Genomic DNA, 26,468 nt, shown 5'->3' with positions numbered 1-26,468 from the left:
AGAACATGTCATTACACTGAACTGTACAAGCCTCCAGCCCTGTCCTGCTTTCAATTATATGGATGCATTAAGGGGGAAAATGGCTCTTTTTGGCATGTCAATACTGAGATAAGGAGATAAGTGATTCCCGCTGAACCGTGGGCATCTTGTAATCTCAAGATGCTGAATGCTGGCATCCATTCAGGTTTAACAGTGCAGAAGCTGAATGGCTGATTGGCTGTGACGAAAGACAGGCGAATGATGGCAGTATGTGTAAGCAAATCCACAGAATCAAGATCAACATGAGACTGAAGTGAAAGCTAGTGAAAGGCTGAAGGTGAATGACATAACTTCAAAAAAGAGAGATGATTAGGTTTAAAGAGAACTAAAATGGGATTAGTGTAAATAGCTAGGCTAATAGCTGTTGATATAGAAAAAGTGGAGTGTGTGTACTATACGTACTAGGTCACACATACAGGTTAAAGGTGAAACTGAGGCTAATGCTACTGGTTTGTGTCAGGGTAAGTCTGACCAACCTCTTCGCCATCATTAAGGACGACTGTGCCGGCCCGTTCCACCACAGCGAACACCATAACAGCACAAAGCTCCCTCCTGACAGACATGGTCATGTTGGCAAAGGCCGGTAGCTGGTGCATGAACTCCAACAGTTGCTCTGAAGAAACAGGGTGAGAAACAAGAAGTGAAAGTCACATTTAAGACTAAGTGAGATACACGAGTCTTTGACAGTCTTTCATTGATATTTGTTCTCTCTATATCAGATGCAGTTTGTTCTTCCCACATGGAGAACGGAAAAGTATTCTTTCCATGACTTATATAAATAACAGCAACCAAGCATCGAATGCATTATTAATACGAAGCTATTTCTGAGAACTGGCTAATCCTGCGATGAAATATACAGGACATATTATACATGACAAAATCCATTTCCATGGTAACAAAGAACTAAACAGAATGTAGTTTCTTCAATTATGGACACTTTCCAGTGGGTTTTATTGAAACAAACAGATTTTGATGATTTTTGTTATATGGAAGTCAACATAAAACTGTCGTAGAACCATTTAGCATTCGTTTTTGCTACCTTCCAAATTTATGTGTTTTATGCATATATATATATATATATATATATATATATATGTGTTATTTAATACAATACATAATTTGGGATGTGGCTGAAATAACAATTTGACAAATACTTACAGAGAAATGACAATTCTACTGTGCTATATGTATATATACTGTTGGACAACGGCAGCAGACACATTAAATAAACTAGTGAGAGTGTGAAAAGTGTGTTTTCACACCATTTTTTTTATTAAAACCCACAGGGCCAAAAGTGCTCATATAGAAACACCCATTTCCATATTTGTCTCTTTTTGACAGCTTAGCCTATAAGTGTGCATGCCACTCCGTTGCACAGAACATGGTACATTTAACATCTTGTGTCCATTTATTGCAATGTAATCATTATTTTACAATCAATATGAATTACTATAACTGGCCAGTAAGTTAATAGTTTTTCTATCCATGCTCGTCTGGCCAACCAAATCAAGTATTTGGTTTTAGCTGGTGTGACAGGGCTGCCCAAAGGCTGGAGTGGTTCAGCTGAGATTGAGGAGAGTGAAGACAAGAGATTCTGGATTTTGTTTCCTGCCCGTGGCCTGTCTGGGTACTTGATGACCTGTATTTGGCATGGCACCACTGAAGCATATCTGTGGATGTGGCTAAGCCAAACAAATTTTAATGTGCTTCGAGAGGCTCGGCCGAGAGGGTGACCTAGAAAAAAACAACACGTCTCCCCTTCACTTGTAGTCTCCCCAACCTTTTGTTGGCAAATTATTTCATTGCTTTCGAGAATCCCCTCTTTCTCCCTCGAGCAAATTCTGGTGTTTGAATCATGTTCTAGCATGATCGTTTAAGCAAATCACTCACCTATGTCATCATCCGTTCGGTCCATGGGGTCTTTCTCCAGGCAGTCTCGGACGATGTCTCGACTCATGAGGGGATCAGAGGCACGTTCGATGTCTTCCTCGTCGTCATCCTCCTCGGAGTCAACGGCTGTCTCGGGCAGGCCACTGAGGTCCATGTCGCCAGGCTCACTCTCTGTGGCCTGTGTGTCAGAAACCTTTGTTCAGTCAATCCTAGTAAGGTATTTTGGACATTTTTTTGCATAGATTTTACATCAGCTGATCACAGACCTAATATTTAACATATTTCAGAAGCAAAGTTTAAGCACAGACCCCCCAAAAAAGAAAAAATGATCAAGACTAGGATTCAAGGCTAAAGAAAACCAATATTTTTTTTTCCCCATTAATCCAAAATTAAAAAGAAAATAGAAGCAGAGCACATGACTGCATGTACTACTGTACAACAACAATTCATAGCAAGCAACAAAACCAACCAAACAAGCACAGGTAACAAAAAAACAATTCTGGGTATTAAAATACAAAGTTAGACTCCATTTTTGAGAAAATACCAACCAACACCCACACAGCACTGCGACATGGTCCAAACTGACTAAAATAAACAAAAGAAAGACCCAGCCCGTTGTAAACACCACAATCTCCTGTCGCAACCAACTCTGATTCGCTCTCACCTGGCTGAGGAGCCCCAGCGATACTCTATTCCTCCCTGAAACTGTCCACAGCGTCACCTTGACCAAATGCTTGTAGAAGTCGGGTCCCAGCCTCATCTTTAGAGCTCTGGCTTCCAGCCACTTTTCATTTTTTAAGCCCCTCGATCTGAGCTCACACAAACACGTCTCATTTTCACTTGAATGACCTGTATTACTCATCAAATATTCTGACGGTGCTGAAAGCAGCCACTCAGAGGGCACACTGGGCAGGGAGATGTGAGGCTGGACTCTTTTTTTAGGGTGGGGACAGGGGAGTGGGGGAGGATGGTGGTGGCAGCTGGCAAAATGCACTAATATAAAAACAAGAGAGCCATCTATCACATAAGCATCCCTCTTAAAGAGGTCTAAACTACTACTTAGGGAATAGATCATCTAAAAATAACCATTCTGTCATGATTTACTCACGCTCATGCCATTCCAAACCAGTATGACTTTCTTTTTCTCCAAGAACACAAAAGGAGAAATGATGGAGAGTCTATGCAATTACAGTGAATGGGGATTGAAGCATTTGGATTTTTAATCAAAAAGCAGCATAGAAATATCATAATAGTATCAAAACGTTTACATTTTTTTCCCCTTTTTGGTCTGTTTTTAACACAAAGCTATCATATGGTTTAAGCTGATATTCACTAAAACTCTTGGCATCTTTTCATAAAAGAAGTGACAAAGTCTAATTCTTTACAAACTATTTTTCTTAAACAGATCTCTTTATGATTCGATTCACAAAACTAGTCTAAATAATTCAATAATTTGACTGAACTGGTTCTCAAGTTGAATTCAATGACACAATCATCCGGTCAACAGTTAACAGCTCTCTAAAGGTGATTATCAACTTAAATTCAAGAAAATAACTTAAAATTTTAAGTTGTTCCTCATAAAAAAAAAAAAAAATGTTTTATGGCTTCAGAGACTTGCACAAAAGTCATATGAATCATTTGTATGGTTCTTTTGCATGCATTTTTGAAGCATGACAACTCAATGTAATTGCGCGCGCGCGCGCACACACACACACACACACACACACACACACACACACACACACACACACACACACACACACACAAAAGTAACCAGCACACCGGTTTTAATTTAAGAAAGTCATACAGGTTTGGAACGACCAGTAAATGAAGACAGATTCTATTTTGGATGGACTGTTCCTGTAAAGTCCTCAATCCTGCTGAAAACCTCCATGAGCTCTCAGATGCTCGATAACCCTGTGGCACACATTTGTCCCAGAGATCATACTGTAGTTAAAACATGAACACAGATCTATGAGCAACATTTTCCAAGGACAGACAATCTCAAATGGTGCATCCATCAAATTGCAGGAAACCCCAGCATTCCCTGCTCTCAACTATGGATTAAATATGCATTCCCAAAGCAGTAAGTCACTGGTGCATGACGACTGAAATCTATGTGCTTAAATAACAGCAATCTTGTTGAGGAACGGTATCAATGACTATTGATTAATGCGGTTTTAAGATCTTAAAATCAATACACTAAGCATTCACCCATTAGCTGAACCTTTTGGGATTTACAATAAATCACGTTTTCATCCAGACACTGTTATGTTGATGACTTGCTTCAGATCATTACGTCTCTGGCAGATATGCTTAAAGAAACCCAACATATCACACTCAAGTCACAATTTGATAAACCAACTAAACCACTTTGGAAGTGTTCAGAAAGTTTCATTGCTGTGCTTCAACAAGAATCAAACACCAACAATGATGCCGGCGTCGGGCTGGCTTCCCTTATGAAATCCATTTAGGAGCTAATCAGTGAAGACATAGGTACATTAATAACTTAATGTAACATTAATACATTGTAGCTGATAAAGGGACTGATTTATCTTTCAACTGCCATGTCTGATGCAATCTATAGCACTGTTTGGGCAGCTGAGATGATCGTGAAGGGAACATCAATTTTTTAGCAGGACTATTCTTGGATCAGTGCTTTCAAGCCTCCCCGAAGAACCTGCATCATTATTTATTCAAATATATATAAATATATATATAAAAAAAGTATATATAAAGGCTGGTAATTTAACACGTTAATTAGATCCCTAAAATTCAAGATATGGGGCAAAAATGCCCCGTTTAAGTTTTTGTCTTATATTTACATCATATAGTTAAGCAATATTACACGAGCAATAGGCTAAGTGCAATATCACACCAGTGCAAATGTGATACTGATCTCATACAACAGTTCAGTAAGTAAGAAGTTAAAGGGATACTCCACACCGAAATGAAAATTTTTGTCATTAATCACTTACCCCCATGTCGTTCCAAACCCGTAAAAGATCTGTTCGTCTTCTGAACACAATTTAAGATATTTTGGATGAAAACCTAGAGGCTTGAGACTTTCCCATAGACTGCCAAGTAAATAGCAGTGTCAAGGTCGATAAAAGGTATGAAAGTCATCATCAGAATACTCTATCTGCCATCAGACGTGCAATCTGGGTTATATGAACCGACGGGAACACTTTTTTGTAAGCGAAGAAAACAAAAATAATGACTTTATTCAACAATTCCATTGTCCACGGTCTCCTCTGTGTCTTTCCATATCACGTATGCTGCGTATGCTCTTCTCTGTCATCCACGCCACAAGGATGCGCTGTTTCTATTTTGTTTTCTTTGCTTACAAAAAGTGTTCCCGTCGCTTCATATAACCCAGATTGCACGTCTGATGCCAGATGGTGTATTTTGAGGACGACTTTCATACCTTTTATGGACCTTGACACTGCTATTTACTTGGCAGTCTATGGGACAGTCTCAAGCCTTCCGGTTTTCATCCAAAATATCTTTTACAGGTTTGGAACGACATGGGGGGAAGTGATTAAAGACAAAATTTTCATTTTGGGGTGAAGTATACCTTTGATATTGTGTTATTTTAGACACAATTTTGTCTGTTTTGCTCAATTTTGCCAACGAAAATATAAAGACAAATTAGAATTGTTCGTATCCAAGCAACACAGAGCAGCATTTAATTTCTCAATGGACATTTTGAATGAATATGATGAACCATTTGGAGTGTTGAACCATTGGCCATAGGCACGTTGGATTTAAAGCGACGCTGGGTCTATGACATCAAAGTACCACAAGAGTGATTCAAAAGCATGCAGAGGCGTCTCTAATCGCTCTTGTGGTACTTTGTTGTCACACAACAATCGATCTGATGGTGATGATCCGCTTAAGTCAAACAAGCCTAATGATTCAATGGACCATTCATAAAGAAACATTTACTTCACCCCTGAATGAATCAGCTATTTGAACGAATCAAAGGATTGAATAAATGACTCGATGACTAAATCATTAAAGCATTTACCACCACCTACTTGCAGTTTTAGTTTATTATTTAGAGTATCATTAAAAAAAACAAATAACCACATAAATAAAAATCAATAAAAATAAAAAAAATTATAAAACACCCACCCAAAAAAACAAAAAAATGACAATTGTGACATCATTTACTCACCCTCATGGTCCAAAAGAGTATATGTAATACATTTAATCAAAATTTTAACAAAACATTTTAACAAAATATTTCTTGCTGAAGCTATATTTTGTAATGTCTGTTTGATGCTTAACACAACAATGACTTTAAATGATCTTTTGGGAGTAATTTATCAGCAAAATTTGATGTGTGATTAATTTGTGATTAGATTAATTTATTGCCACATCATGTAATTAATTAGATCAAACATTTTAATCACTTACCAGCCCTAATATATTTATTTATTTATGAGAAAGCAAATAACTTTTTACACACTTTTGGACTTTTACGATTTTATTTATTTATTTATGAGATCGCAATTTAGCTAATTAAAACAGCTACATTTTCTTTCCCTTGGTATTCCAAAACCACAACAAACACTAACTGCCACTGATTCTGATTTCAGATAAGGCAACAAGTCACAAGAGCCTGTGCATTGCAGGATTTGGACATGGGTATGGGATGACATGATGCACCACCTTTTGTGCATTATTGGTTTAATAAATTGGCAATATGATAAGACACTAATGTTCAATTAATTATAAACTGTGTTAACAACAATAATTAGAATGAACAATTCTTACATTAACTAATATAATAACATACATCAGTTAATTAGCTTAACTGTAGGCAGACTCATGAATAAAATATTGTGCAGCTTCAACAGCTTCAAACACATGCAATCAGAATTTAGATTTTAAACCATCCATTTTACATTAACAACATTCCACTCAGCCTGCTGTTGTTTTACGTTTTATGAGACTTGGATCGCGAGGAGAATTGTAGTAAAGTGAGGTATAAAGCAGGGAGATCACAACCTCTTTTCATGAGGACACCTTCCAGCTGTTAATGAGCCTTTAACAGAAGGCCATCCGGCCAGGATCACGGACACTGCATAAACTGAATTATGTTCCATACACCTTTGCACACGGCCTGCCACAAAACGTATTTAATCCACAAACACATCACACAAGGAAATCAATTAAACAGCCAGGCAAATACCAAGCCAAACACTATTAATAAGATTAATAGAGGCAAACATACACATTTTGTAGATAGGCACAGATATATAAAGTAAATGGTGTCCTTCTGCTTTAATCTCATTGGCTCAGTTTCACAGGTCATTGGCTCAGGTTTAGCTATAGTGACAAATCTTTAGTGATAGAAGTCTTGGGTTTGATTACCAGGGAGCATGTACTGTATACTGATAAAACATGTACCCTGAATTCATTGTACAAAGATATTGATAAAAGCATCTGACAAATGAATACAATGTAAATGAAAGAAATTAATAAAGAGGGAAGATATTTGCATGCACATTAAAGAAATAGCTCACCAAAAAAACAAAAGTAGCTGTTGTTCCATACATATGTATATTTGTTTGAAATAAAGGTATTCTTATATTCAACAAGGACACATTAATCAAAAGTGACAGTAAGTACATTTATAATATTTATTTTATTTCAAATAAATCCTATTTAACTTTCTATTCAAAAGAACATTGTTTTTAACATTGATAATAATATGAACTGTTCTTGAGCACCAAATCAGCAAATTAGAATAATTTCTGAAGTATCATGTGACACTGAAGACTGGAGTAATGATGCTGAAAATTCAGCTTTGCCATCACAGGAATAAATTACATTTGAACATATGAAAACATTTTAATAGCAATTATTTTAAATTACTATCAAATGCTTATTTTAAAATATTACTGTTTCTATTGTAGTATTTTGATTGGTGTGCGTGTGTCTGTGTTTTTGGTAGATTGAAGCTTGACTGACCTGGTTACTACAAACTAATTACAGAGCAGTGAGATTGTTCAAAACTTCTCCCTTTGGGTTACACAGAACAACATGTGAGTCAAGAAATGAAGTTGTTTTTTGAGTAAACTATTACTTTATTATTCCTAGCTGCATTAGTCACTGCAGCACAAGACAGTAAAAACTGTTGACCGCTGTCAGTTCAGATCATAAAGTGTATGTCACATTGTGATGGCACTGCCACAAAGCTGCTACTCCTACGTTACCCGAAGGATAGGTGTTGTTACCTGGTAAATGTCCGACAGGCTGCTGCTCCCAGAATCACTGGTGATGCTACATCCTGAGTGGCTGGAGGAAACGTGTGTCACCTGGGGGTGAATCCCGTCTGCCAGGTGTAATCTGCTGAAGTCTGCCGGCAGCTGCATATGAAGACAAACAAACAGAGCATAAGGATGTACATTTGACCATAATGATCCATATGTAATCTGCAATGCAGCAAATAACTGTGACAGCCAATCAGTAGCATATCTGTTCATTTATTCAAATTTTTGATCACATGTATTGTCTCAAATCCAACAAATATAGACTAAAAGTAAAGAAGCTCTGTTTTTGACTTCTAAATGTCACAGCTTGCAGTTAAAGTTAGTCTTTTCTGCTACGGTTCAAAGTAATGTCAGTTTTGTTGTAAGCTGCAGTCCACTATGCTATCATTTATTCATCACACCTGCAGTCTGATGTTTCTAATCCTCTCAAGGATTTTCTGGCAAAAACAGGCCTCAGAGACATTCAATGTTTTATTAGAGTTAAAACACGACTATACAATATCTTAAACAGGCACAATTTTCCTCTCCACGCCATTGACAGTTGACAAAATGTCAGGCAGGTCAGTCACATTTAATGCAGGGTTTCCCTATTTTCCTTCAACAGAATAGCACAGCTCATTTCCTAATGCTAATGGGTGTCGACAAGCCGTTTCTCACACAAGCCATTATATGACCTCAAAAGACTTGGAATATATAAGCCATACGAACAAATAAAGACTCATATTTTCCACAGTCCTCTATATATATATTTTTTTTTTCACAAGCCTGCTATTAAGTCTGCTTATACATTGATTCCCAGAATCTAAATTTGGACTGAACCTATAGAGAAAATGAAATTTCTAATTATATTTCTAATTCAAGAGAGCCTTGGCACTGTAGTACTTTCTTGGCTTACAGCAAGAACAAGGCTGGTTCATATCTACATACAAAAAAAAAAAAAAAAAAAAAAAAAAAATCATTAGGAAAACAAATACCACATAATTAATGAAAGAAAGACACTGTATAGTCGAAGGCTACACAATATGCATGTGGCATGTTTATTTCCTCTGGTTCGGTGTGAGCAAGCAGCTCTTTTGTGGCGACGCTCTGTACATATTTGAAGGGGTGCGGCTGCAAGAGCGAAACGTGTGTGTGTGTGTGTGTGTGTGTGTGTGGTGGGGGGGTTGTGCAAGAGGAAAGGCACTGACAACAGCACTGAGATAAGGAGCTAAGAACCAATTTCAGCTAATATTAGAGTGCACACAGCCCACATGCACACACACGGCCACATTGCGATAAAGCTTATTCAATCGGCTCCCGATTGTGTCTGCGTGTGTGTTCGTGGGTGTATGTGTGTTCACGAGTGAAATTGCTTTTTTGGGGGGCTATTGGATGTCTTCAGCCAGCTGTGGCTGAGTATAGCTTTCATACAAAAATGCATCTGACCTAATTTCCACTCCCATAATCATATACATGCCGGAAATACAGCCAATTCTCTCAGGAGACGGAGAACTTGAACAGAGAGAAAACAACCTTACAGATGGAATAGGAGCAGATAGGGAAAACTATATATTTGCAAGACACTATCTGCACCAATATAGGAAAGCCTGCTGTTTGGTGTGCTGTGAGGCTAAAGGTGTGTTAACACACTAATGTGTTGATGAATATTCCTCCTCACATACACAAATTCATTACTTTAATCTATTGCCATGGCAGCTCATCCATATTAATTGGGGCTATTTACACCTAAAAGCAGAGAGACAACATAACAGGAAAAATAGAATAGAATAGAATAGAATAGAATAGAATAGAATAGAATAGAATAGAATGAACTAGTAAAAAGTAAAATAATGAAAGAAATACAAAAATTGCACAACAGCAAAGGAAAGAACAAAAAACAACTAGAAGAGAACTAAAGACAAACAGAGTGAAGGAGAAGACAAAAGAAGAAATATACAACACAAATGAACAAATAACAGAGTGAAAGATTTAAAGACAGAATAAATGAAAAAAATAAAAAATTAGACAAGTACGTACAGACCTGCATGAAAGACAGAGATAGAATGAATAACAGAACAAACAAACAACAGGAGAAAGAAAGAAAGACAAAAATAAACACTAAAAAAAGACCATGTAAAAAAGAAAGCACAGATGATCAAAATAAAGAGAACAAAGAAAGACAAAATGAATAATGGAACAAACTAACAAAAGTGAAAAAAATGAAGAAAAACAAGAACAAACAAACAAAGAGATCAAATAAATGAATGAAAAACAAAAACAAATGCAAGAGTACAAAAAACAAATGAAAGAGAATGCAAGAACAAGCAAACAAAAAACAGGAGGAAAAACAAAACCGAAAGACAGAACAAAAGGGAGAACAAATGAAAGACAGAACCGAAGTAAGAAAAAAGAAAATCGTACTTAATTGGGGTTCTGGAAGCACCAGAACAGACTCAGAGTGATGTGGTTCAGTATACACTATCAGGTCAGCGGGTGCATTCAGCACTTAAAATAAAGGCACTGTGATAGCAGCAAAGCGCCTCACTCCTCCCTCCACATCCCTTCGCTTGTGTTCCTCGAGGCTATTCCCTGAACAGTCCTGGATGGCCACAGAACTGTCAGCTATGATACACACATCAGCTCTCCCCTCGCTTCCACTGCAGAAAGGAGCCATCAAAGCCTCCACCACGCCAGTAAATTCACTTCTCAGGAGTGTACATGGGCTTTCCTCCCTATACTGTCATAGAAACTAGCAGGGAACAATGAAGCAGTTACCAGCTTACACTGAGCGGAGAAGCAACTGAGCGATGCCATTTTTCAAGGTGTCTTTCTGTTTGTAAATGAGGGTGATTTGCACGTGATGTTTCCCACAGGAGTTTCAACTGCTCATATTTTAACATCATCTTCATTACGATGACAAGAGCTTTCTACAGAAATACATGTACATTGTTTAAGAACAGACAAATGTATTTTTGTTTGAAGTGGAAAGTCACTGATATTTTTAAATGTTCTTTATGTGCATCTAAGGAGAAGGATTGTGATAGTCTTGAGAAACATGAAAGAACACCTTGTTTTAGGCCCATCACTTAACTTTCTGAGCTGGAAAATCTGCAGAATGAATTTAAACATGGAAAAATGTTAAACTGTGCTGAGAGTATTAATAAATTAGCCAAAAACAGTTAGCAGGGGAAAAGAGGAACTTTGTGCAACAACAACAGCTGTTCCAATTCTGCAGGAATCTCCAGATTTAGCCCTGTGGGTCGGCTTATGACTGAAGAAGAGAATAAAAGATTACAAAGTGTTCCAAGTCCTAAATATTACACAAATTGTCCTTGATGTTTAATTTATCTTCCTAAAACTTTGTATGATCTTCTTATAAAGTACTTCAGTTTCATAAATCTCATGGCCACAGGCAACACACAAATATTATCTCCTTCCAAAGATTCAACCCGCTAACATACACAGTTCATTTTATGAGGCGGTTCACTGGCAAGAAACGGAGCAGTGAAGACTAATGAAGTTTATTCTCTAAGGTGGGGGTGGTTAAAGCAATATATAAAATATTATATTTGACCCATATATTTGTAAATATGAGTTTGCGGGCTGAATTGAATGTAACAAGGCTGTGTACTGTAAATAAAGGCAAGAAAACACATCTTTCCATTCAGTTATCCTCACATCAAATGAACCGGTTCATCTAATGCAGGGGTGTCAAACTCAATTCCTGGAGGGCCGGAGCCCTGCAGAGTTTAGATTCAACCCTAATTAAACAAACTTGATCCAACTAATCAAGTCCTTCAGGCTTATTTGAAAACTACATGATATGTGTGTTGAAGCAGGGTTGGAACAAAACTCTGCAGGGGTCCAGCCCTCCAGGAACTGAGTTTGACATTTTGCTGATGAATCTGATGAATCCTTCACTGCACAAACTTATGATTCAACATCGCATACTGAACTGTAGGTTATCAGTACTTTAAGTTTCATTAATATCCATGACTGTCAAAAAAAAAAAAGGAATAAATATATATATGTTTCCAGTATTTTCTTTATATATATATATATATATATATATATATATATATATATATATATATATCACGCCGCCCCCTTCAAAAACAACAAAATTGCCATGCATTAATTCGGAGCGCTGATTCTACATAAACAGCAATAAAACCTTTTTTTTCATCACAAAAAAAGAAAATAGTCCAGCAAAGGATTAATGGTAGCATAAGCTCCTCAGGGCAAAATTAAATGAAAACTCAAATTAAAAAAAAAATGACCAAAACTGTTCTATTTATCAGCAACAGCCCAGTCAGTTTTGACTCTACAAACATCTTTGGTATGCAGAGCCATCATTTGGACAAAATGTTGGTAGCGACAGCAGTCAATATACATTTGTCAATAGCAATATCCGGCCTGCCTCCCATGCCCACCCAGGGGTCCACTTCTGTCCTTTAAGTGCCCTTTTCATATCACTGTTGCCCATAATAAAGACTTAACTCTCCTACCACACAATTTATGTTAGGTCTCTGTCAATTAACCCAAGAGACTTTTAGTCAAACAGCGCACAGATCACAGACAGCATGCTACACTCGCAGGGGTCCCAAATATCACTCTTGTGATGCCTCTGGGGGAGTCTGTAAATAAATTAATGGGCTTAAGGCAACATTGACCCTTCACACTTATCTGTATGAATGCAAATCCAAAAAGATACTGCAGTCTCAATGACCTACATAACCAGACAAGAGTGCTTTATGAAGGTAGGAAAGCTTATTTTTACAATTGCATGCATACTTGTTTCTTACAAAACCCTACCTGCTGTAAAGCATTTAAAATGTGGATTTGTGAACCTGTAGCTTATATGCGTGATGAGCTCATGTCTGTCAAAGCAAAAGGTGTGACATTATAAAAAAAAAATGTTTATGGAGGACTCAAAGCTGCAAACCTATCCCATAATTCTCAGCATCGCTCTAGGGGCCTCTCACTTTCCTGAGCTGAGAGGATCAAAAGATTAAAGCGCTTCGGCTGGGCGTCAGATTAAACAGAACCGATATTCTCACAAACACACACCAACATATTTACTACGCTAATGTAGGGAATAAAGCTATGGGAAACGACAACTTCCTGATATTCAATGAAAGAGTGTCCACAATTAAACTCTCCGGGTTCTGATCTCCTTAAAGATGCAACTAAATGATGAAAAACAGCATGTGTCCTTCAGGTCTTAAAAAAGAGCTCTGTATACACATTCTAATTGGACCAAATGCAAATCAGTAGAGATCTTCGTTTTTTTTGCATAAAAACATTATTAAAAATTAAAGACTTTTGCAAAAAGATGAGCAATGACCAAATTATATTTGAAAAACTTTTGTACTTCAGTTACAGCACAAACTATATGACTTTGTATAATTCTTGCAGCTCAACAGGTAGAGTATGATAATAGCAAACACAATTTGTCATTACAAAAATAAATTCCATTTTAATATATACTCAAATGGATTTATTTATTTATTTTTACTGTTCTACAATATTACTGTTTTGCTGTATGTATACATAACATTAAATCGGCCTTGGTGAGAATAAATGACTTATTCATTAAAAAATTCTTACTGACCTCAAAATTTTGAATAGTAGTGTGAATACTAAGGAACCAAAAACAATTTTTTTTTTACTTCAACTGAAGTTACTATTGTAAAAACAGCAGCCATATCTATGCAACTTCATGAAATGAAGAGGTATAAAACATAATATAAAGAATGCATGAAAATTAATATAAATTCTTGCACTGAACTGAATCAAAGAAAGTATGGAGGAAATATTGAAAAATAAATAGGAGAAATCAAAATGCTCACTATGGTGGAATACCTGCCTTACATCTAAAAAACAAAAAATCGAGATAGAAAATAGCTGCCCAGTGGAATTACCAAAGATGGTCACCGAATGAACTAATATTATAAAAACATAAATTTGGTTCTGACATCTGACTGGTCAATACATTTTTCTAGTTGTGCTAAAACCTTCACTCAGACAAAAAAAAAAAAAAAAAAAAAAAAAAAAAAAAAAAAAAAAAACACCTGTTCACAGCATCACTGCAACTTGCACAGTGAATTGTTGTGCTTGTTGCATAGCAACACACTGTTATGTCAGGGTCTATGAAGATGTTCGAAGACCAGCACATGTTTTCAGGCCAAACGAACACTAGCACATTCTGGCTGACAGAAGATCAATTCATTTACAGCTAAAAGTGCTCATCATTCCACTCAGCAGTCCAGTGCTGATCGCTTTCCGATGCCACCCATGTGCAAACACCGCCGAACGTGATCACTCACTCGCACACACACACACACACACACTTATGTGAACAAGCATTGAGGCATTCAAAGATGCATTCAGTCACAAACGGCTTTATGAAATGCAACATATATTGAGCTGACAGCATCGTTCAGCATTGTCATAACTCCTCCCACACTCAAACGCTCACACACAGTCATCATAAAGCCATTTAAATTTAAAACGGATTCCCAAAAGCTGTGACAAGCACGGCACGATCTTGGCCATTTCATCATCCAGTACACACACGTCTGAGCGTGTGCGGGGTGACGGGGGGCGGTGTGCACATGGACGCCTTCACACACTGACACACATTACACTAGCAGCGGATGAATGAGGCCGTGGCACTCGACAGCCTCTCATAAAACAATATTCCAAGCAATACAATATAGATGTACATAAAACAACATAGTCGAATGATACAACATAACGCTACACTAGACTTGCATGAAATGTCAATTAAAACACATCTGCATACATGCAATTAACCCTTTAAATAGCTGAGCATCAAAAACAAGCTATGAATTCCAAGAAACGCTGTTCGAGACAGAAATATGCCTTTTGAAACCATATAAAACTCATTTATCTTTCTGCAATGAATATAACATTAGCCAATCAATGCATCTAACGCTGTTCCCCTCCATCCTGATCATGTTCGGCACATCAGGCTAATCTGATGAGCGAATGCTGGTAGTATTTTGAGGAGAGAGAGCTAGCAATGTAAGGTCGATACTTACGGGGCTTTTATCAGCCTGGCTGGAGACTCCATGGCCGCCACTACTAACTAATGGCTTCATAATGGAGGTGCAGAGCCAGGGCGAAATTTAAGCATCCTGCTGGTTCCCACTAATCTTTCCCTCTCTCCCCCCTCCAGTGAGTCTTCCCCTGTCTCCAGTCTGTTCTCCCCCCTCCTGCAGGGGAGAAGAGGAGAATCTTTCCCGGGGAAGGAGGGGGAGAGAGTATGTTCACCAGAGATTATGCACTAAATGCGAACAACACGGTTCCCAGTCCAAAACAAACAAACAAATATCAACGTTTTTCCTTGTCAGGTGAACACGGCATCTGTCCATCCACTAGGTCCACAAAAAGGGGATGAAATTAAAACAAAAGGAGAAACAAGAAAAGGATGAGAAATCCAAGCAGGAATGAGCAAAAACCCAATCTTCTGTTTCAGGTAAGACTCTCCCACCAGTGATGACCTATGCCGATCGACGCCGGTATAAAAAATGAGGGGAAAAAAGGCAAAAATGGCTGACAGCACTTTCACTCCCTCCCCATCCTCTTCCTCTGTCTCTCTCGTCTCCACGCAAACGGCTTTATGCACCATTAGCTGAGACTGTGACCAGAGAACCAACCTCACGCATCCTGAATGTCTTTGTTAAACACTCCCGGTTCATTTGTGTCCAAAGCAGGGGGTGTGTGAGTGTGTAAAGGAGAGTGTGTGTGAGTGTGTGTGGAGGGGGAGGAAGAGAGGGGGCTCTGAATAGGAACCTCCTTCCTCCCTCACTGATGTTGAAAGAACGCCGCTGGTGCCTGCTATACTACACATGTACACACCAACACACATATGGGTAGTTGACGCATAACATACCATCTTCTCCAGGGTTAACATTAATATGTATAAGGAAAGTTAGGTTCTGTAACTGTTTACCATTTTAAAAATGAAGTCGTGGCTTTTAGTCTTTTAGTTATTTTTATCCTAAAAGCTGGCAAAATTATCTTTCAGCAGACTTCTCTCTCAGTGGAACAAACCAAATGTAGTGATGATGTCATCTTGCACTACATTGCAAAAATTTTTTTTTTTTTTTTTTTGTCCAATCACATACTCTCTTCAATAAGAATGTAGTGAAAGCTTACTGGCTATTCAATTAAATAAAAAAATGACAGTCCTTTTGACATGTCTGGCCCAAACCTCTGTTTTGACTAGGAAATATGTATACATTTTATGTTTTTTCTTTTTTTAAAAATTGTTCCTACTGTTTAAGTACATTCTGTGTGGTTTCTCAGAGAGCAGCTCGGAAGAGAGGGGCGGGGTCAGCAGAGCTCATTTGCATTTAAAGGAAAATGCAACAAAACAGCTTGCTCTGAAAAGAGCTGTTTTTGACAGGGTAAAAAGGGTGTTGCTTTACACTACCATTAAGAAATTTTAACCAAACTATGTTACAGACTTTTCATTAAGACCCTAAGGAATCATATCAACTTGTGGAAAATGGCCATCCGATGACCCCTTTAATGGTGGCCAGTGGGATGAAGGTCCAAATTGCAGTTTCAATGCAGCTTCAAAAGGCTCTACGCGATCACAGCCAAGGAATAAGGTCTTATCTAGCGGAGCGATCAGTCATTTAAAAAAATAAAAATTGTATATACTTTCTAACCACAAAACTGCATCTTCACACTGGAAAGGTCATGTGCGGTTAGCTCAGAAAGGTAGGGTAAGACAAAAAAAAACTCCATTTCATTTTCTCCTCCAACTTCAAAATCGTCCCACATCGTTGTTTTACTTTTTTTTGTAAAGGTCATTTGACTTTCTTTGCACGTTCGCTTTGTAAACACTGGGTCGGTACTTCCGCCTACGTCTCACATGACCTTTCCAACGTGACTATGTAATGCGTGAAGTCGAGCTAGTGCAAGACTGGCATTTGTGGTTAAAAAGTATATAAGTTTAATTTTTTTTTTAAGAAAATGACAAATCGTTTCTCTAGGTAAGACCTCTATTCCTCAGCTTTCCTTACAACTGAAGAAAGAAAGACATGAACATCTTGGATGGCATGGGGGTGAGTAAATTATCAGGAAATATTTTATTCTGGAAGTGAACTTATTCTTAATACAAGCATCTCTGTAATTTGTCCATATAATTATAATTTTGTTAGTTTTATAATTTTGTTTGTGTGTGTGTGTTTGCAAGTTACACTTACATGTATGTATTACATTGATTTATGTTCCCTGGGAATCAAACCTATGACATTGGTGTTGCTAGAACCATGCAAAGACATACCTTTTAAAATATTTTTAGATGGAACATAGCACGTTGAGCAGGACATGTCAACTTATCAAAAGTATTTCATGTGAATTACCCATAAACATACACGCACATACTCACACAGACACTGCAAGAGACCAAGAGAGTGCTAATGAGAAAATGAGAATAAAAGCGCATGCAATGGTTGAGGTGCAGATATGGAAATAAGAGAGGATGAGAGAGAGAGTTGAATGGTGGTGGGGGGGCAGAGAGGAAGAGAGGGATGGAAAGACAAGAGAAATGAAGGATGAGCACAGTTAGCCCAGCGAGAGTAATGTCATTATCACGCTCCCCTCCGCTCACCACCAGGGCTGCAGGCAGTTGGCATGGCAACCGTGGAGGAGAGCCATTTCCTGGTCGGTTTGGGTGGGAGAGTGTGAGAGAAGGCTGGAGAGAAAGCTGGAGAGGAAGAAAAATAGACAGAGAGACGGAGATATGGAAGACGGGAGCAGACGACAGAAGCGCAGAGCACATGGCTCTCTGACATCCTCTGTGTTACTATGACAACACTGCCGATTCACTCCCCACCCCCACCAAACACACACACACACTCCGGTTACCCCCTCTAGGCAACTGACAGCCCCGCCTACACACAACCCTTTAGCTTTGTGATGACGGAAGTGAGCTCACCCTTCTCACACACACACACACACACACACACACACACACACACACCCCTAAAGGTCCATCTCTCTCTCTGTCAGTCAAAATAAAGACGTACAGTAAATGTTATAATTCAACCAATCAATCATCTGTCCATCCAGTATAAAGTGCTCATTGTTGTTTCACAGAGAGGTGAACTGGGCTGGGCCCTGAGACTGAAACTATATGATAATGACAATTTGAATAACAAAGAAAAATATGAACAATCCATTCAAGGACAATAGGCCAACAGACAGCCAATCAGATAACTTAAGCAAATATTCATATATTATGCTAATGTCATACATACATACATACATACATACATACATACATACATACATATATATATAATTAAAAGGAATAATTTCTCAAGAAAATATATTTTCATTAAAATGGGTGTTATTAATGGTTGCATCAAAGGCTTTATACCAATTTAATACAATGAAATGCTAATTATATGCAATAAAGTAGTTATGCTTAGACAAAAGCATTTCACAACCGTATCAAATAGAAACAGCCAGCTTGCATGTTTGTGCTTACAAAAGTGATGTGGGTGTGAAGATACAGATTAGCGTTAGCGAGTGAAATTTTGGAAGGCTTCCAGCTATGCACAGGGACCAAAACAACCCCCGATGACATCATCCCCGTTGATGTGATGCCTGACCAAAACAAGCTCAGGTGCTGCCACGTCCCGTCGTTAGAGTAACCACCAATCATCACAGGGAAACAGAGCGTCATTACGTCACTGTGGTAACAGGGTCACATCAAGGAACAAAAGATGCTCATTATGGAAAGGCTGAGACTGGGTCAAGCAGCCTCCGCTTCATTTGAAACAACAAAGAGCATCCATGTCCATGAAATAAATTTGTTTGAGGAATGAAGTGAGCAAATAGGGTTTAGATTAAGGTGCATAATAATCTGCCTGTTTAGATCAACTTATATGGTTTTTAAAACAGGCCAATTCATATAGATAACTAGAGATCAAAGTGGTCAATATAATACAATTTAAATATAACAAACAAGATGCTGATAAAATGATGTAAATAAAGGGGCAAAACACATTTTGCATTGCCCACATTTTGTACAATATTATATAACTTTTTTTTCGGCTCATTTCAATTTAACTTCATGTAATAAAATAAAATAAATAAAACAATAAATACAAATTAATAAACACAATGTAGGCTTAAAAAATGTGACCAAAAAATGACAAACTACTAAAAATAACAAACTATAATTAACTCTTTCCCCACCATTGACGAGTTATCTCATCTTTTAGAAGACTATGCTTCCCCGCCAAAGACGAGTTTTTACGGCTTTTCGTTATACACTCAGGGGGTGCTATTAAACATCTTCGGAATGAATACAAAACCTCCCGAACAAAAACACACGTGAACAGGATGGAGAAACGAGCGATCTCTTATGTAAACAGATGCATATTCAAAATAATGCGATCATCAGCAATAGACTGCATATAAATGAAAACTGCATAATGTTACGGAGAAAAATGTTGATCCAGGAAGTGGTGTATATCTGTGCAAGCTTTGGAGGTGTTGATGGAAGCGATTTACTGGATTTATGACTTGATAATCGTATTTAATAATATCCAGATGTAGTTTGTGATAAAAATTTGATTTTCTTACCTTTTTGCTCAAAACTATACATTTTTATGAAACCTACCTAATTGTTGATAAAAAAAGAACACTTTAAGCTAGAATAAAACATTTTATTTTTATTTTTTTTAATTTTTTTTTTAAAGTAGAGGCTCTGATCTTTATTTTGGTCTATTGCATATATTTAATTCAGCAAAATATACTGGAAGCCATCAAATTTTAGTGAAAATCATCAAAATCGCAAAAAATGCTGGCAGGGAATGAGTTAAAATGAAAATGGAAAATATACAGATTCTAAATATTAATAAAAATTTAAATAAAAACAAAAAATGTTACAATAATTACAGTAATATCTCAATGATACTATGATGTATGCTTTTTTGAGAAATAAGAAAAAAACTATATAAATTTGTTTAAAAATATAATAATAATCATAATAATAAAAACAATAGAAAACAAAAAACATATCCACTAAGAACATTAAGAAATCAGTCAATAATCTTTGGAGATAACACAATGGTGTGGATTCTGATCATTTTAAAATGACCAATTATCTGTGGATTAACGGACTTTCACTAGTTATGTCATCCAAGTTCCATCAAATGACAGCTGTTTTGGTTTCTATTCGATGCTCAAATCGAAAGCACAATACATTAAAACATGCAATAATATTAAACAGTGCATGGTGTATTAACTTTATTGATCAAAGGTTTGATCAATGAATCAATCCATCAAAAAAAAAAAAAAAAGAAGGAAAACCCAGCGGTTTTGAGAACTGATGATGTAGGCAAAATATGCCAAGCTTCCTACAAGGCTCTAAGAGGCTTTTCAGAATACAAATTGAGATATTAGTTCCTTTTGAAAAGCTATCCCTCTACTGCTGAAAACAGCACAACTGTCAAAGATCCCTCTCCAACCTATACACAAGGGAGTCGGGATGCAGAGGAAATGAGAGGAAGTGGGAGTGAGCGATAGAGAAAGAAAGACGGGGGGCAGACAGATAGGATTAACATTGACTGAAGCTCTTCCGGATCATTCTTTTCAAGCCAAACCTTTTCAAATTTTAAATACAGTAGGGCTAGACTTCACTCATTCTTCAAAAAGATAGAATAAAGCTACAGTCTGACAATGAAGAAAGCTCCTCGCAACACTGACAAGCAAATGCAAACACTATTTTTTTTTTTTTTTTGAGACCACTAATATAGTATTGAAGTATAATGTATGCTAATGAATAAGGTAAAAAACATTGTTCATAATGTTGTATATACAGTATATTTATTTGGCTAAAGTGGACAGGCCTTCTTTACATTATTTATATCTGAGCATGGTGAAGAAACATGAAGAAAAGCAAAAATACAAAGTCCTTAACAATTCAAGACAATAACTTGTTAGTCTTTTGATTTAAACCAAATCTGTTTTTGATATGTGTCCATTAAATTGGCAAAAAAATAAATAAATCTAATTTGTAAATTATTTAAATTTGCACTTATCACCAATATAAATAACAAAAATATAAATCATTACATAAAATAATTATATTCATCTATCCATTTATTCTCCAAATTGCTTATCTTCTGTAGGGTCGCGGGCAAATAATTACATTAATATAAATATCATTTTCATGATATATAATTATTTACATTGTGATATAAGGCCCAGTCCAACAAACAACTCAATTAACCCGTTTCATTACATTAAAATGTCTATAGTGATGCTTAGTTCATGGAGTAATCTTCTAAATGACTTGCACAGTAATTAACATGCAGTGTTAGGGCTGGTTAAGATCGTAGACAGTGAACACCACATGCATAACAATAAGGACCACTGCCTTTATTCTACAAGAAGGAGAGCAACTTCAAATGACCTGTATACTGTATGTTATTAAAAAATATAAACCAAGACAGGCCATGCATTAACAATGTGTTAAAGGGTGACACTGGGCAGGACAAAGTAGTTCCAAACAGCAATATGACAAAAGACACAAATGATCAATAATAATTTGATTAATTAATGTTCATTTTCACAATAAACAACTTTTCAGTTCAGTATTACAATCCATTAGCCCACTAGTTAACCGTGTGCCGTTTACAGGTGCTTTTTTTGCTAAACAACAGCTGTTAAAAAAGATTATTTATATTGTGAAAAGATTAGCAGTGTTTTAAACTGTCGTAAAATGCAAATAGTTACTAGACTCTATTGTTCGGCAACCATAAACAGCTAACAGTTAGTCAAATGAACTATTATTTGGCAGAATAATTTGTTTGCAGCAGTTGATGTTTCAAACTCGTAAAAGTGTAAAGGACAATAAAACTTGAAGTGATTGCATCCCAATTATTGTTGTGTACCAACGGCAAAAGTGTGTTTTCTCTCTTAGCATGTGGCTAAGCAGAGCTGATATGTCTTGGAGGGATATGTTTAGCATGGAACTAATTAAAGATCAATGCTATAGACAGCATAGGTGTTCAATCCTCTGGAGGAAAAAGAAAGCGCCTTTGCTTGCTCATAAGTGTTCTTTGATTCTCATACCGCATATCAGGGTTCATAGTGTCCATGTTTCACCAGTGCACTTCCAATCCTGCATGCTTCCTGTCAAAACACAGATGCAGGAAAGGGATTTCCTACTAGAACAAGAGAGCTTGAGTGACTTTCTAAAGGAAATAAAGGCAGGAGGAAGAGTTGCTGGTCTAAAAACAATGGTGAAGTGAGATGTGGCATTCTGGTAATTATGAAGGGCGCGGAGGGTCAACGTAACAGTACCCAAAGAAGGAAGTGTGTTTTTCCCCTCTTCCAGAAGTAGAGCAGCTGCATTCTGTAATATGTGATAAAGCATGCACATAACAAAACTATGGCTCAGATATGAATTATTCATATTTTCTACATATGTAATGATTTTAAATAAAACACTGAGTGGGAGAATCTCATCTAAATAATTAGTTACTTTCTGCACACAAAAGGTAAATGCGTCATCATTAAAAAATATGTGACTCCATAGAAATTGTCAATGGGATGGGAATCAAAAATAATGAACGATTCTGGTTCAGATTCGACTCCATGAATGACTCTTTTAATCACGTAGAGAAAGTATTCTACATGTCAGTAAGAAAAATTAAACAAAAAATGATTAAAGTCATGATGTGCAGCTCAGTTATTAGGTGAAAAACCACTTCAACTGATTCAGTGAGTCTGGTTCGAACCAGTGAGGACTCATGAGTTTGAGACTGATTAATGAGGAAGCAATTCATGTGTTGATAAATCAGAGCATACTGGTTGTGTTGCATGTTTGTTTCTTTGCATGCAACAAGTAAGGGATAATGCCATAGCAAAGCAGGAAAAAGAGTTAAGACCCACTTACAGAACCGAACATCACAAATATCATTTGTTTGACCCATATATGAATCTGAATATGAATCAGTTCTTGATCCACAACTCTAGCCATAACAGAACAAAGCTAAAGACATTTGCTTTGGAGAAAGAAAGTTCCAGGTGTAAAAGTTAAAGCATAATCATAAATGGTCACTGGATGGGACTTTACAGCACAATGGTTTAACTGTCAACTAGTGGTCGACCGATATGTGTTTTTTGACAGCCGATGCCGATATCTTGGAAAGCAGGGGGGGCGATAGCCGATATAAAGATACAATATTATTAAATTAAATTATTATTAATAATAAATAAAAAATAAAAAATAATACAACAAATTATAAAATAAATGTGTAAAATAAACACAGTTAAAATAAAAATAAAATAATATGACAGTGGGCAAATGCATAAAGCACGGCATAATTTGAAATCAGAAGTTTAAAGTTTAAAGCATTCAATTCACACGGGCCGTCCGTGACACAGAGAACACGCGATCATGCTGGATACACATACTTCACAAGATCTCACAGCTGGATTCGACTAGCGTTTGGCAAGTTTTGTGAAATTAGAATGTATATTAGTCAAATTCAAAGATCGTTTCTATGTAAATTATATAATTGCGTACTTTCTGTTTTATGCTGACGGCAAATGCGAAAGTATTATGTTTGCCTTTCTATTACTAATAGGGCTAATATAAAAGCAATCCTTATAATACTTTCTGTTTTCCCTCATTTAATTAATTTTGTTAAAAAACCGTTCAATCTGATTATTAGACAGTAGAGGGATCAGATAAATCTGCTAAAATCCGTATGGCGGGATTTAATGCGCACTATTTGTCAGTAAACAGCCGGGTTCTGTAATCAGCGTTAAATCATTCTACACGTGGGGCGTATTTTTCAAATGGAGACAAGCTAAGTTCCTACACAGAGCCGTTGTACACTGATCCATGAAGCGCATTATCATATAGCATGTGGACTTAATCTATCGCAGCCCTATGAGCCAGGGACTATCTAACACGTATTAGGACCAGAACTGTTGTTAAGGATGCCGTATGAAAACGAGGTCGAGATGTGCTCAATGTGTGTGCTCAGGGTGGCGATTGCGCATTGCCTCTCAGCGCCGTTTCAAAATAGAAGTCGCTAACACACTGGCCAAGCAGAAAAACGTTATCGGCCTGAGATGCCCCCGATTATTGAAAAAATGCCCAAAGATCGGCCGATGATATGCATTATTGGCGTATATCATCAGTTGACCACTCACATCTGTTCAACCTCTATTTGCCCATGTCTGCATGGTAATCTACAACACAACTGCGTGAAAACTGAATATGCGCAAGAGAGCAGAAAAGAGTGGATGAATAAGACACGCAAACCAAAACGGCTGACGATGGGCACTGCGAAAGGTTTCTGCAAGGTACACTGCTCCTGGCTGATAGCCGTCCATCTGGACCTGATGCCCCACTGCTATCATTTGTAACGTCCGTGTGGCTTAAACCATCAGCTCTATCACAACAGTCATAACCAGCCTATGGACGGGGTGGGTGTTCACAACATGGGTGTCAACTGCTCTGTTTCTATTGCTTATGCGACCAGATTAGCTAGGACAGAAATCATCTTACCGAAGAAATCATTTTCATTCTTACAATGCTATGAGTGTTGGAAGTATGAAATAGACAGATGAATGTTTAGTGATATTTCTTCATCACATTACATTTGTGACAGGTATAATTAAAACCTAGTGGGCACTACAAGCCTGTTACTTTATCTTCCCAAGCATCTTCGAAGCCATGTGATATGCTTTGCATGTTTGTGTGTGTTTAAATCTTTTTAAGTGCATTTCTTTCTCGTCTCTGCTCTACACTACACAAGCAGCCATCACTGAGGACAGCTCTAAAAATAGAGCCGACTATTCACAAGAACACCTGACAAGACTCCCTCTCTCACTCTTTTCCACTTTCCCACGTCTCTACACAACACGCATCACACTTTCCATCTCCATCAATCGCTTTGCTTCACTCCTCACTGAAATCTAATTACGGCAAAACAAGTGTACCCATCGCATCCTCCATCCGGCCTAGGGCCGCTCCAAACAACACGGTAAACTTGTACAGACACATATAAAACATTAGCACACAAATATCTTGTACATGCACCCTTGTTTTTGCGCAAAATGGGCCTGAACGCCCTCTGTATGCAGCACAATTAAGCCTAACCTTACGAAATTTTATTTGTATCTTTACTAACTCTTTTTGTATTTATTTGTGCCGTTGCATGTAGTTAGATAGATTATTCTTAGTTTTCTTATTTTTATTTGACAGTATAGTTTCTCTAAAAAATCTAGCACATACCGAACCGAAAACCCGTGACTCTAAACCGTTTTAAACAAACCGAAGTTGAACCCGTTCCAGCCCTATATATATAAGCATCAACCCACTTTTAAAGCACTGTTTGGACCAAACATTCATTTTGGCAAAAAAAAATGCCACACACAACAAACAAACCACATCCACACAAATAAGCCATATTGCTATGGTCACAGGGTCATAACCTCTTATCTCACACCACATATATACCTACACACATACAGAATATAATCACAGCTAAGCAGGAAAATGACACACACAAAGGAAGAAAAACAGTGAATAAGTACGATACCTGAGCCTTAACGCATTCCTGTGGAGGAGCCAGCAAGAGGCCATGAGGAGAGAAGCAGAGAAGAGGAGAGTTATTATCAGCCTGGGTTACTGAAGAGCAGAGCAGGCTCAGAGAAACCCCTGTTAAGCACTTTGCAAGTCATACTACGGGAAGAAGAGAGGGACACATCCCTTTATAAAAAAAGCTCAAATGCTATCAAAAAACAAAAGAGGGTAGTGCACACACATACACACACACAGCTGAGAAACATGAGGCGGATGCTGAAATAAAAAGCCACAAAGCTAACATAAGGGAACTTGGACACTTCAGGTGAATGGAACAGTGGCTAATTATGCAACCAAAGGGAGGTCATATTGTTATTAAAATGAAACGCAATGATCCAGTAACTAAGAGATGCAAAAGAAGGGGGGAAAATCTGGCATTCATTGACTTGACGAGGGTCTCATGATAATTAAAAGACCAGCTGCCCCACAGTCCCGGAGAGGGAGGGAAAAAGACAGATTTATAGAGACAAAATGGTACCCAGTGTAACACAATAAGAAGGCAGTCACTGTTCACTGGTCTTATAGTCACTATTGACAGAAAAACAAAGATATTCCATGAAATAACTTAAAAATAAATAAATAAATTAAATTAAAAGTTTACATCATAGTCT

The 26,468-nt window shown here is 37.3% G+C and overlaps 1 protein-coding gene across 9 annotated transcripts in view; it reads right to left on the bottom strand.

The window, feature by feature from the left end:
* LOC109077190 (rap guanine nucleotide exchange factor 2-like) overlaps positions 1–26,468 on the bottom strand; it is a 96,911-nt gene that overhangs the window by 18,794 nt on the left and 51,649 nt on the right. For 6 of the 9 annotated variants that reach the window (XM_042770008.1, XM_042770013.1, XM_042770015.1 and 3 more), the window contains 4 exons: positions 25,814–25,831; positions 8,178–8,309; positions 1,930–2,107; positions 516–652 (listed from right to left, as the gene is read on the bottom strand). In XM_042770008.1, the coding sequence (XP_042625942.1) occupies positions 516–652; positions 1,930–2,107; positions 8,178–8,309; positions 25,814–25,831 (465 nt within the window). Of the gene's footprint in view, positions 1–515; positions 653–1,929; positions 2,108–8,177; positions 8,310–15,259; positions 16,205–25,813; positions 25,832–26,468 lie in introns of those variants that run through there. The other 3 variants (XM_042770010.1, XM_042770012.1, XM_042770016.1) reach the window with 2 other exon arrangements.

This window comes from Cyprinus carpio, chromosome A14 (assembly GCF_018340385.1).
Source record: "Cyprinus carpio isolate SPL01 chromosome A14, ASM1834038v1, whole genome shotgun sequence".
Taxonomy (NCBI): domain Eukaryota; kingdom Metazoa; phylum Chordata; class Actinopteri; order Cypriniformes; family Cyprinidae; genus Cyprinus; species Cyprinus carpio.
The sequence above is the reverse complement of the archived record's forward strand: the minus strand, read 5'-3'. Positions and strand labels throughout refer to the sequence as shown.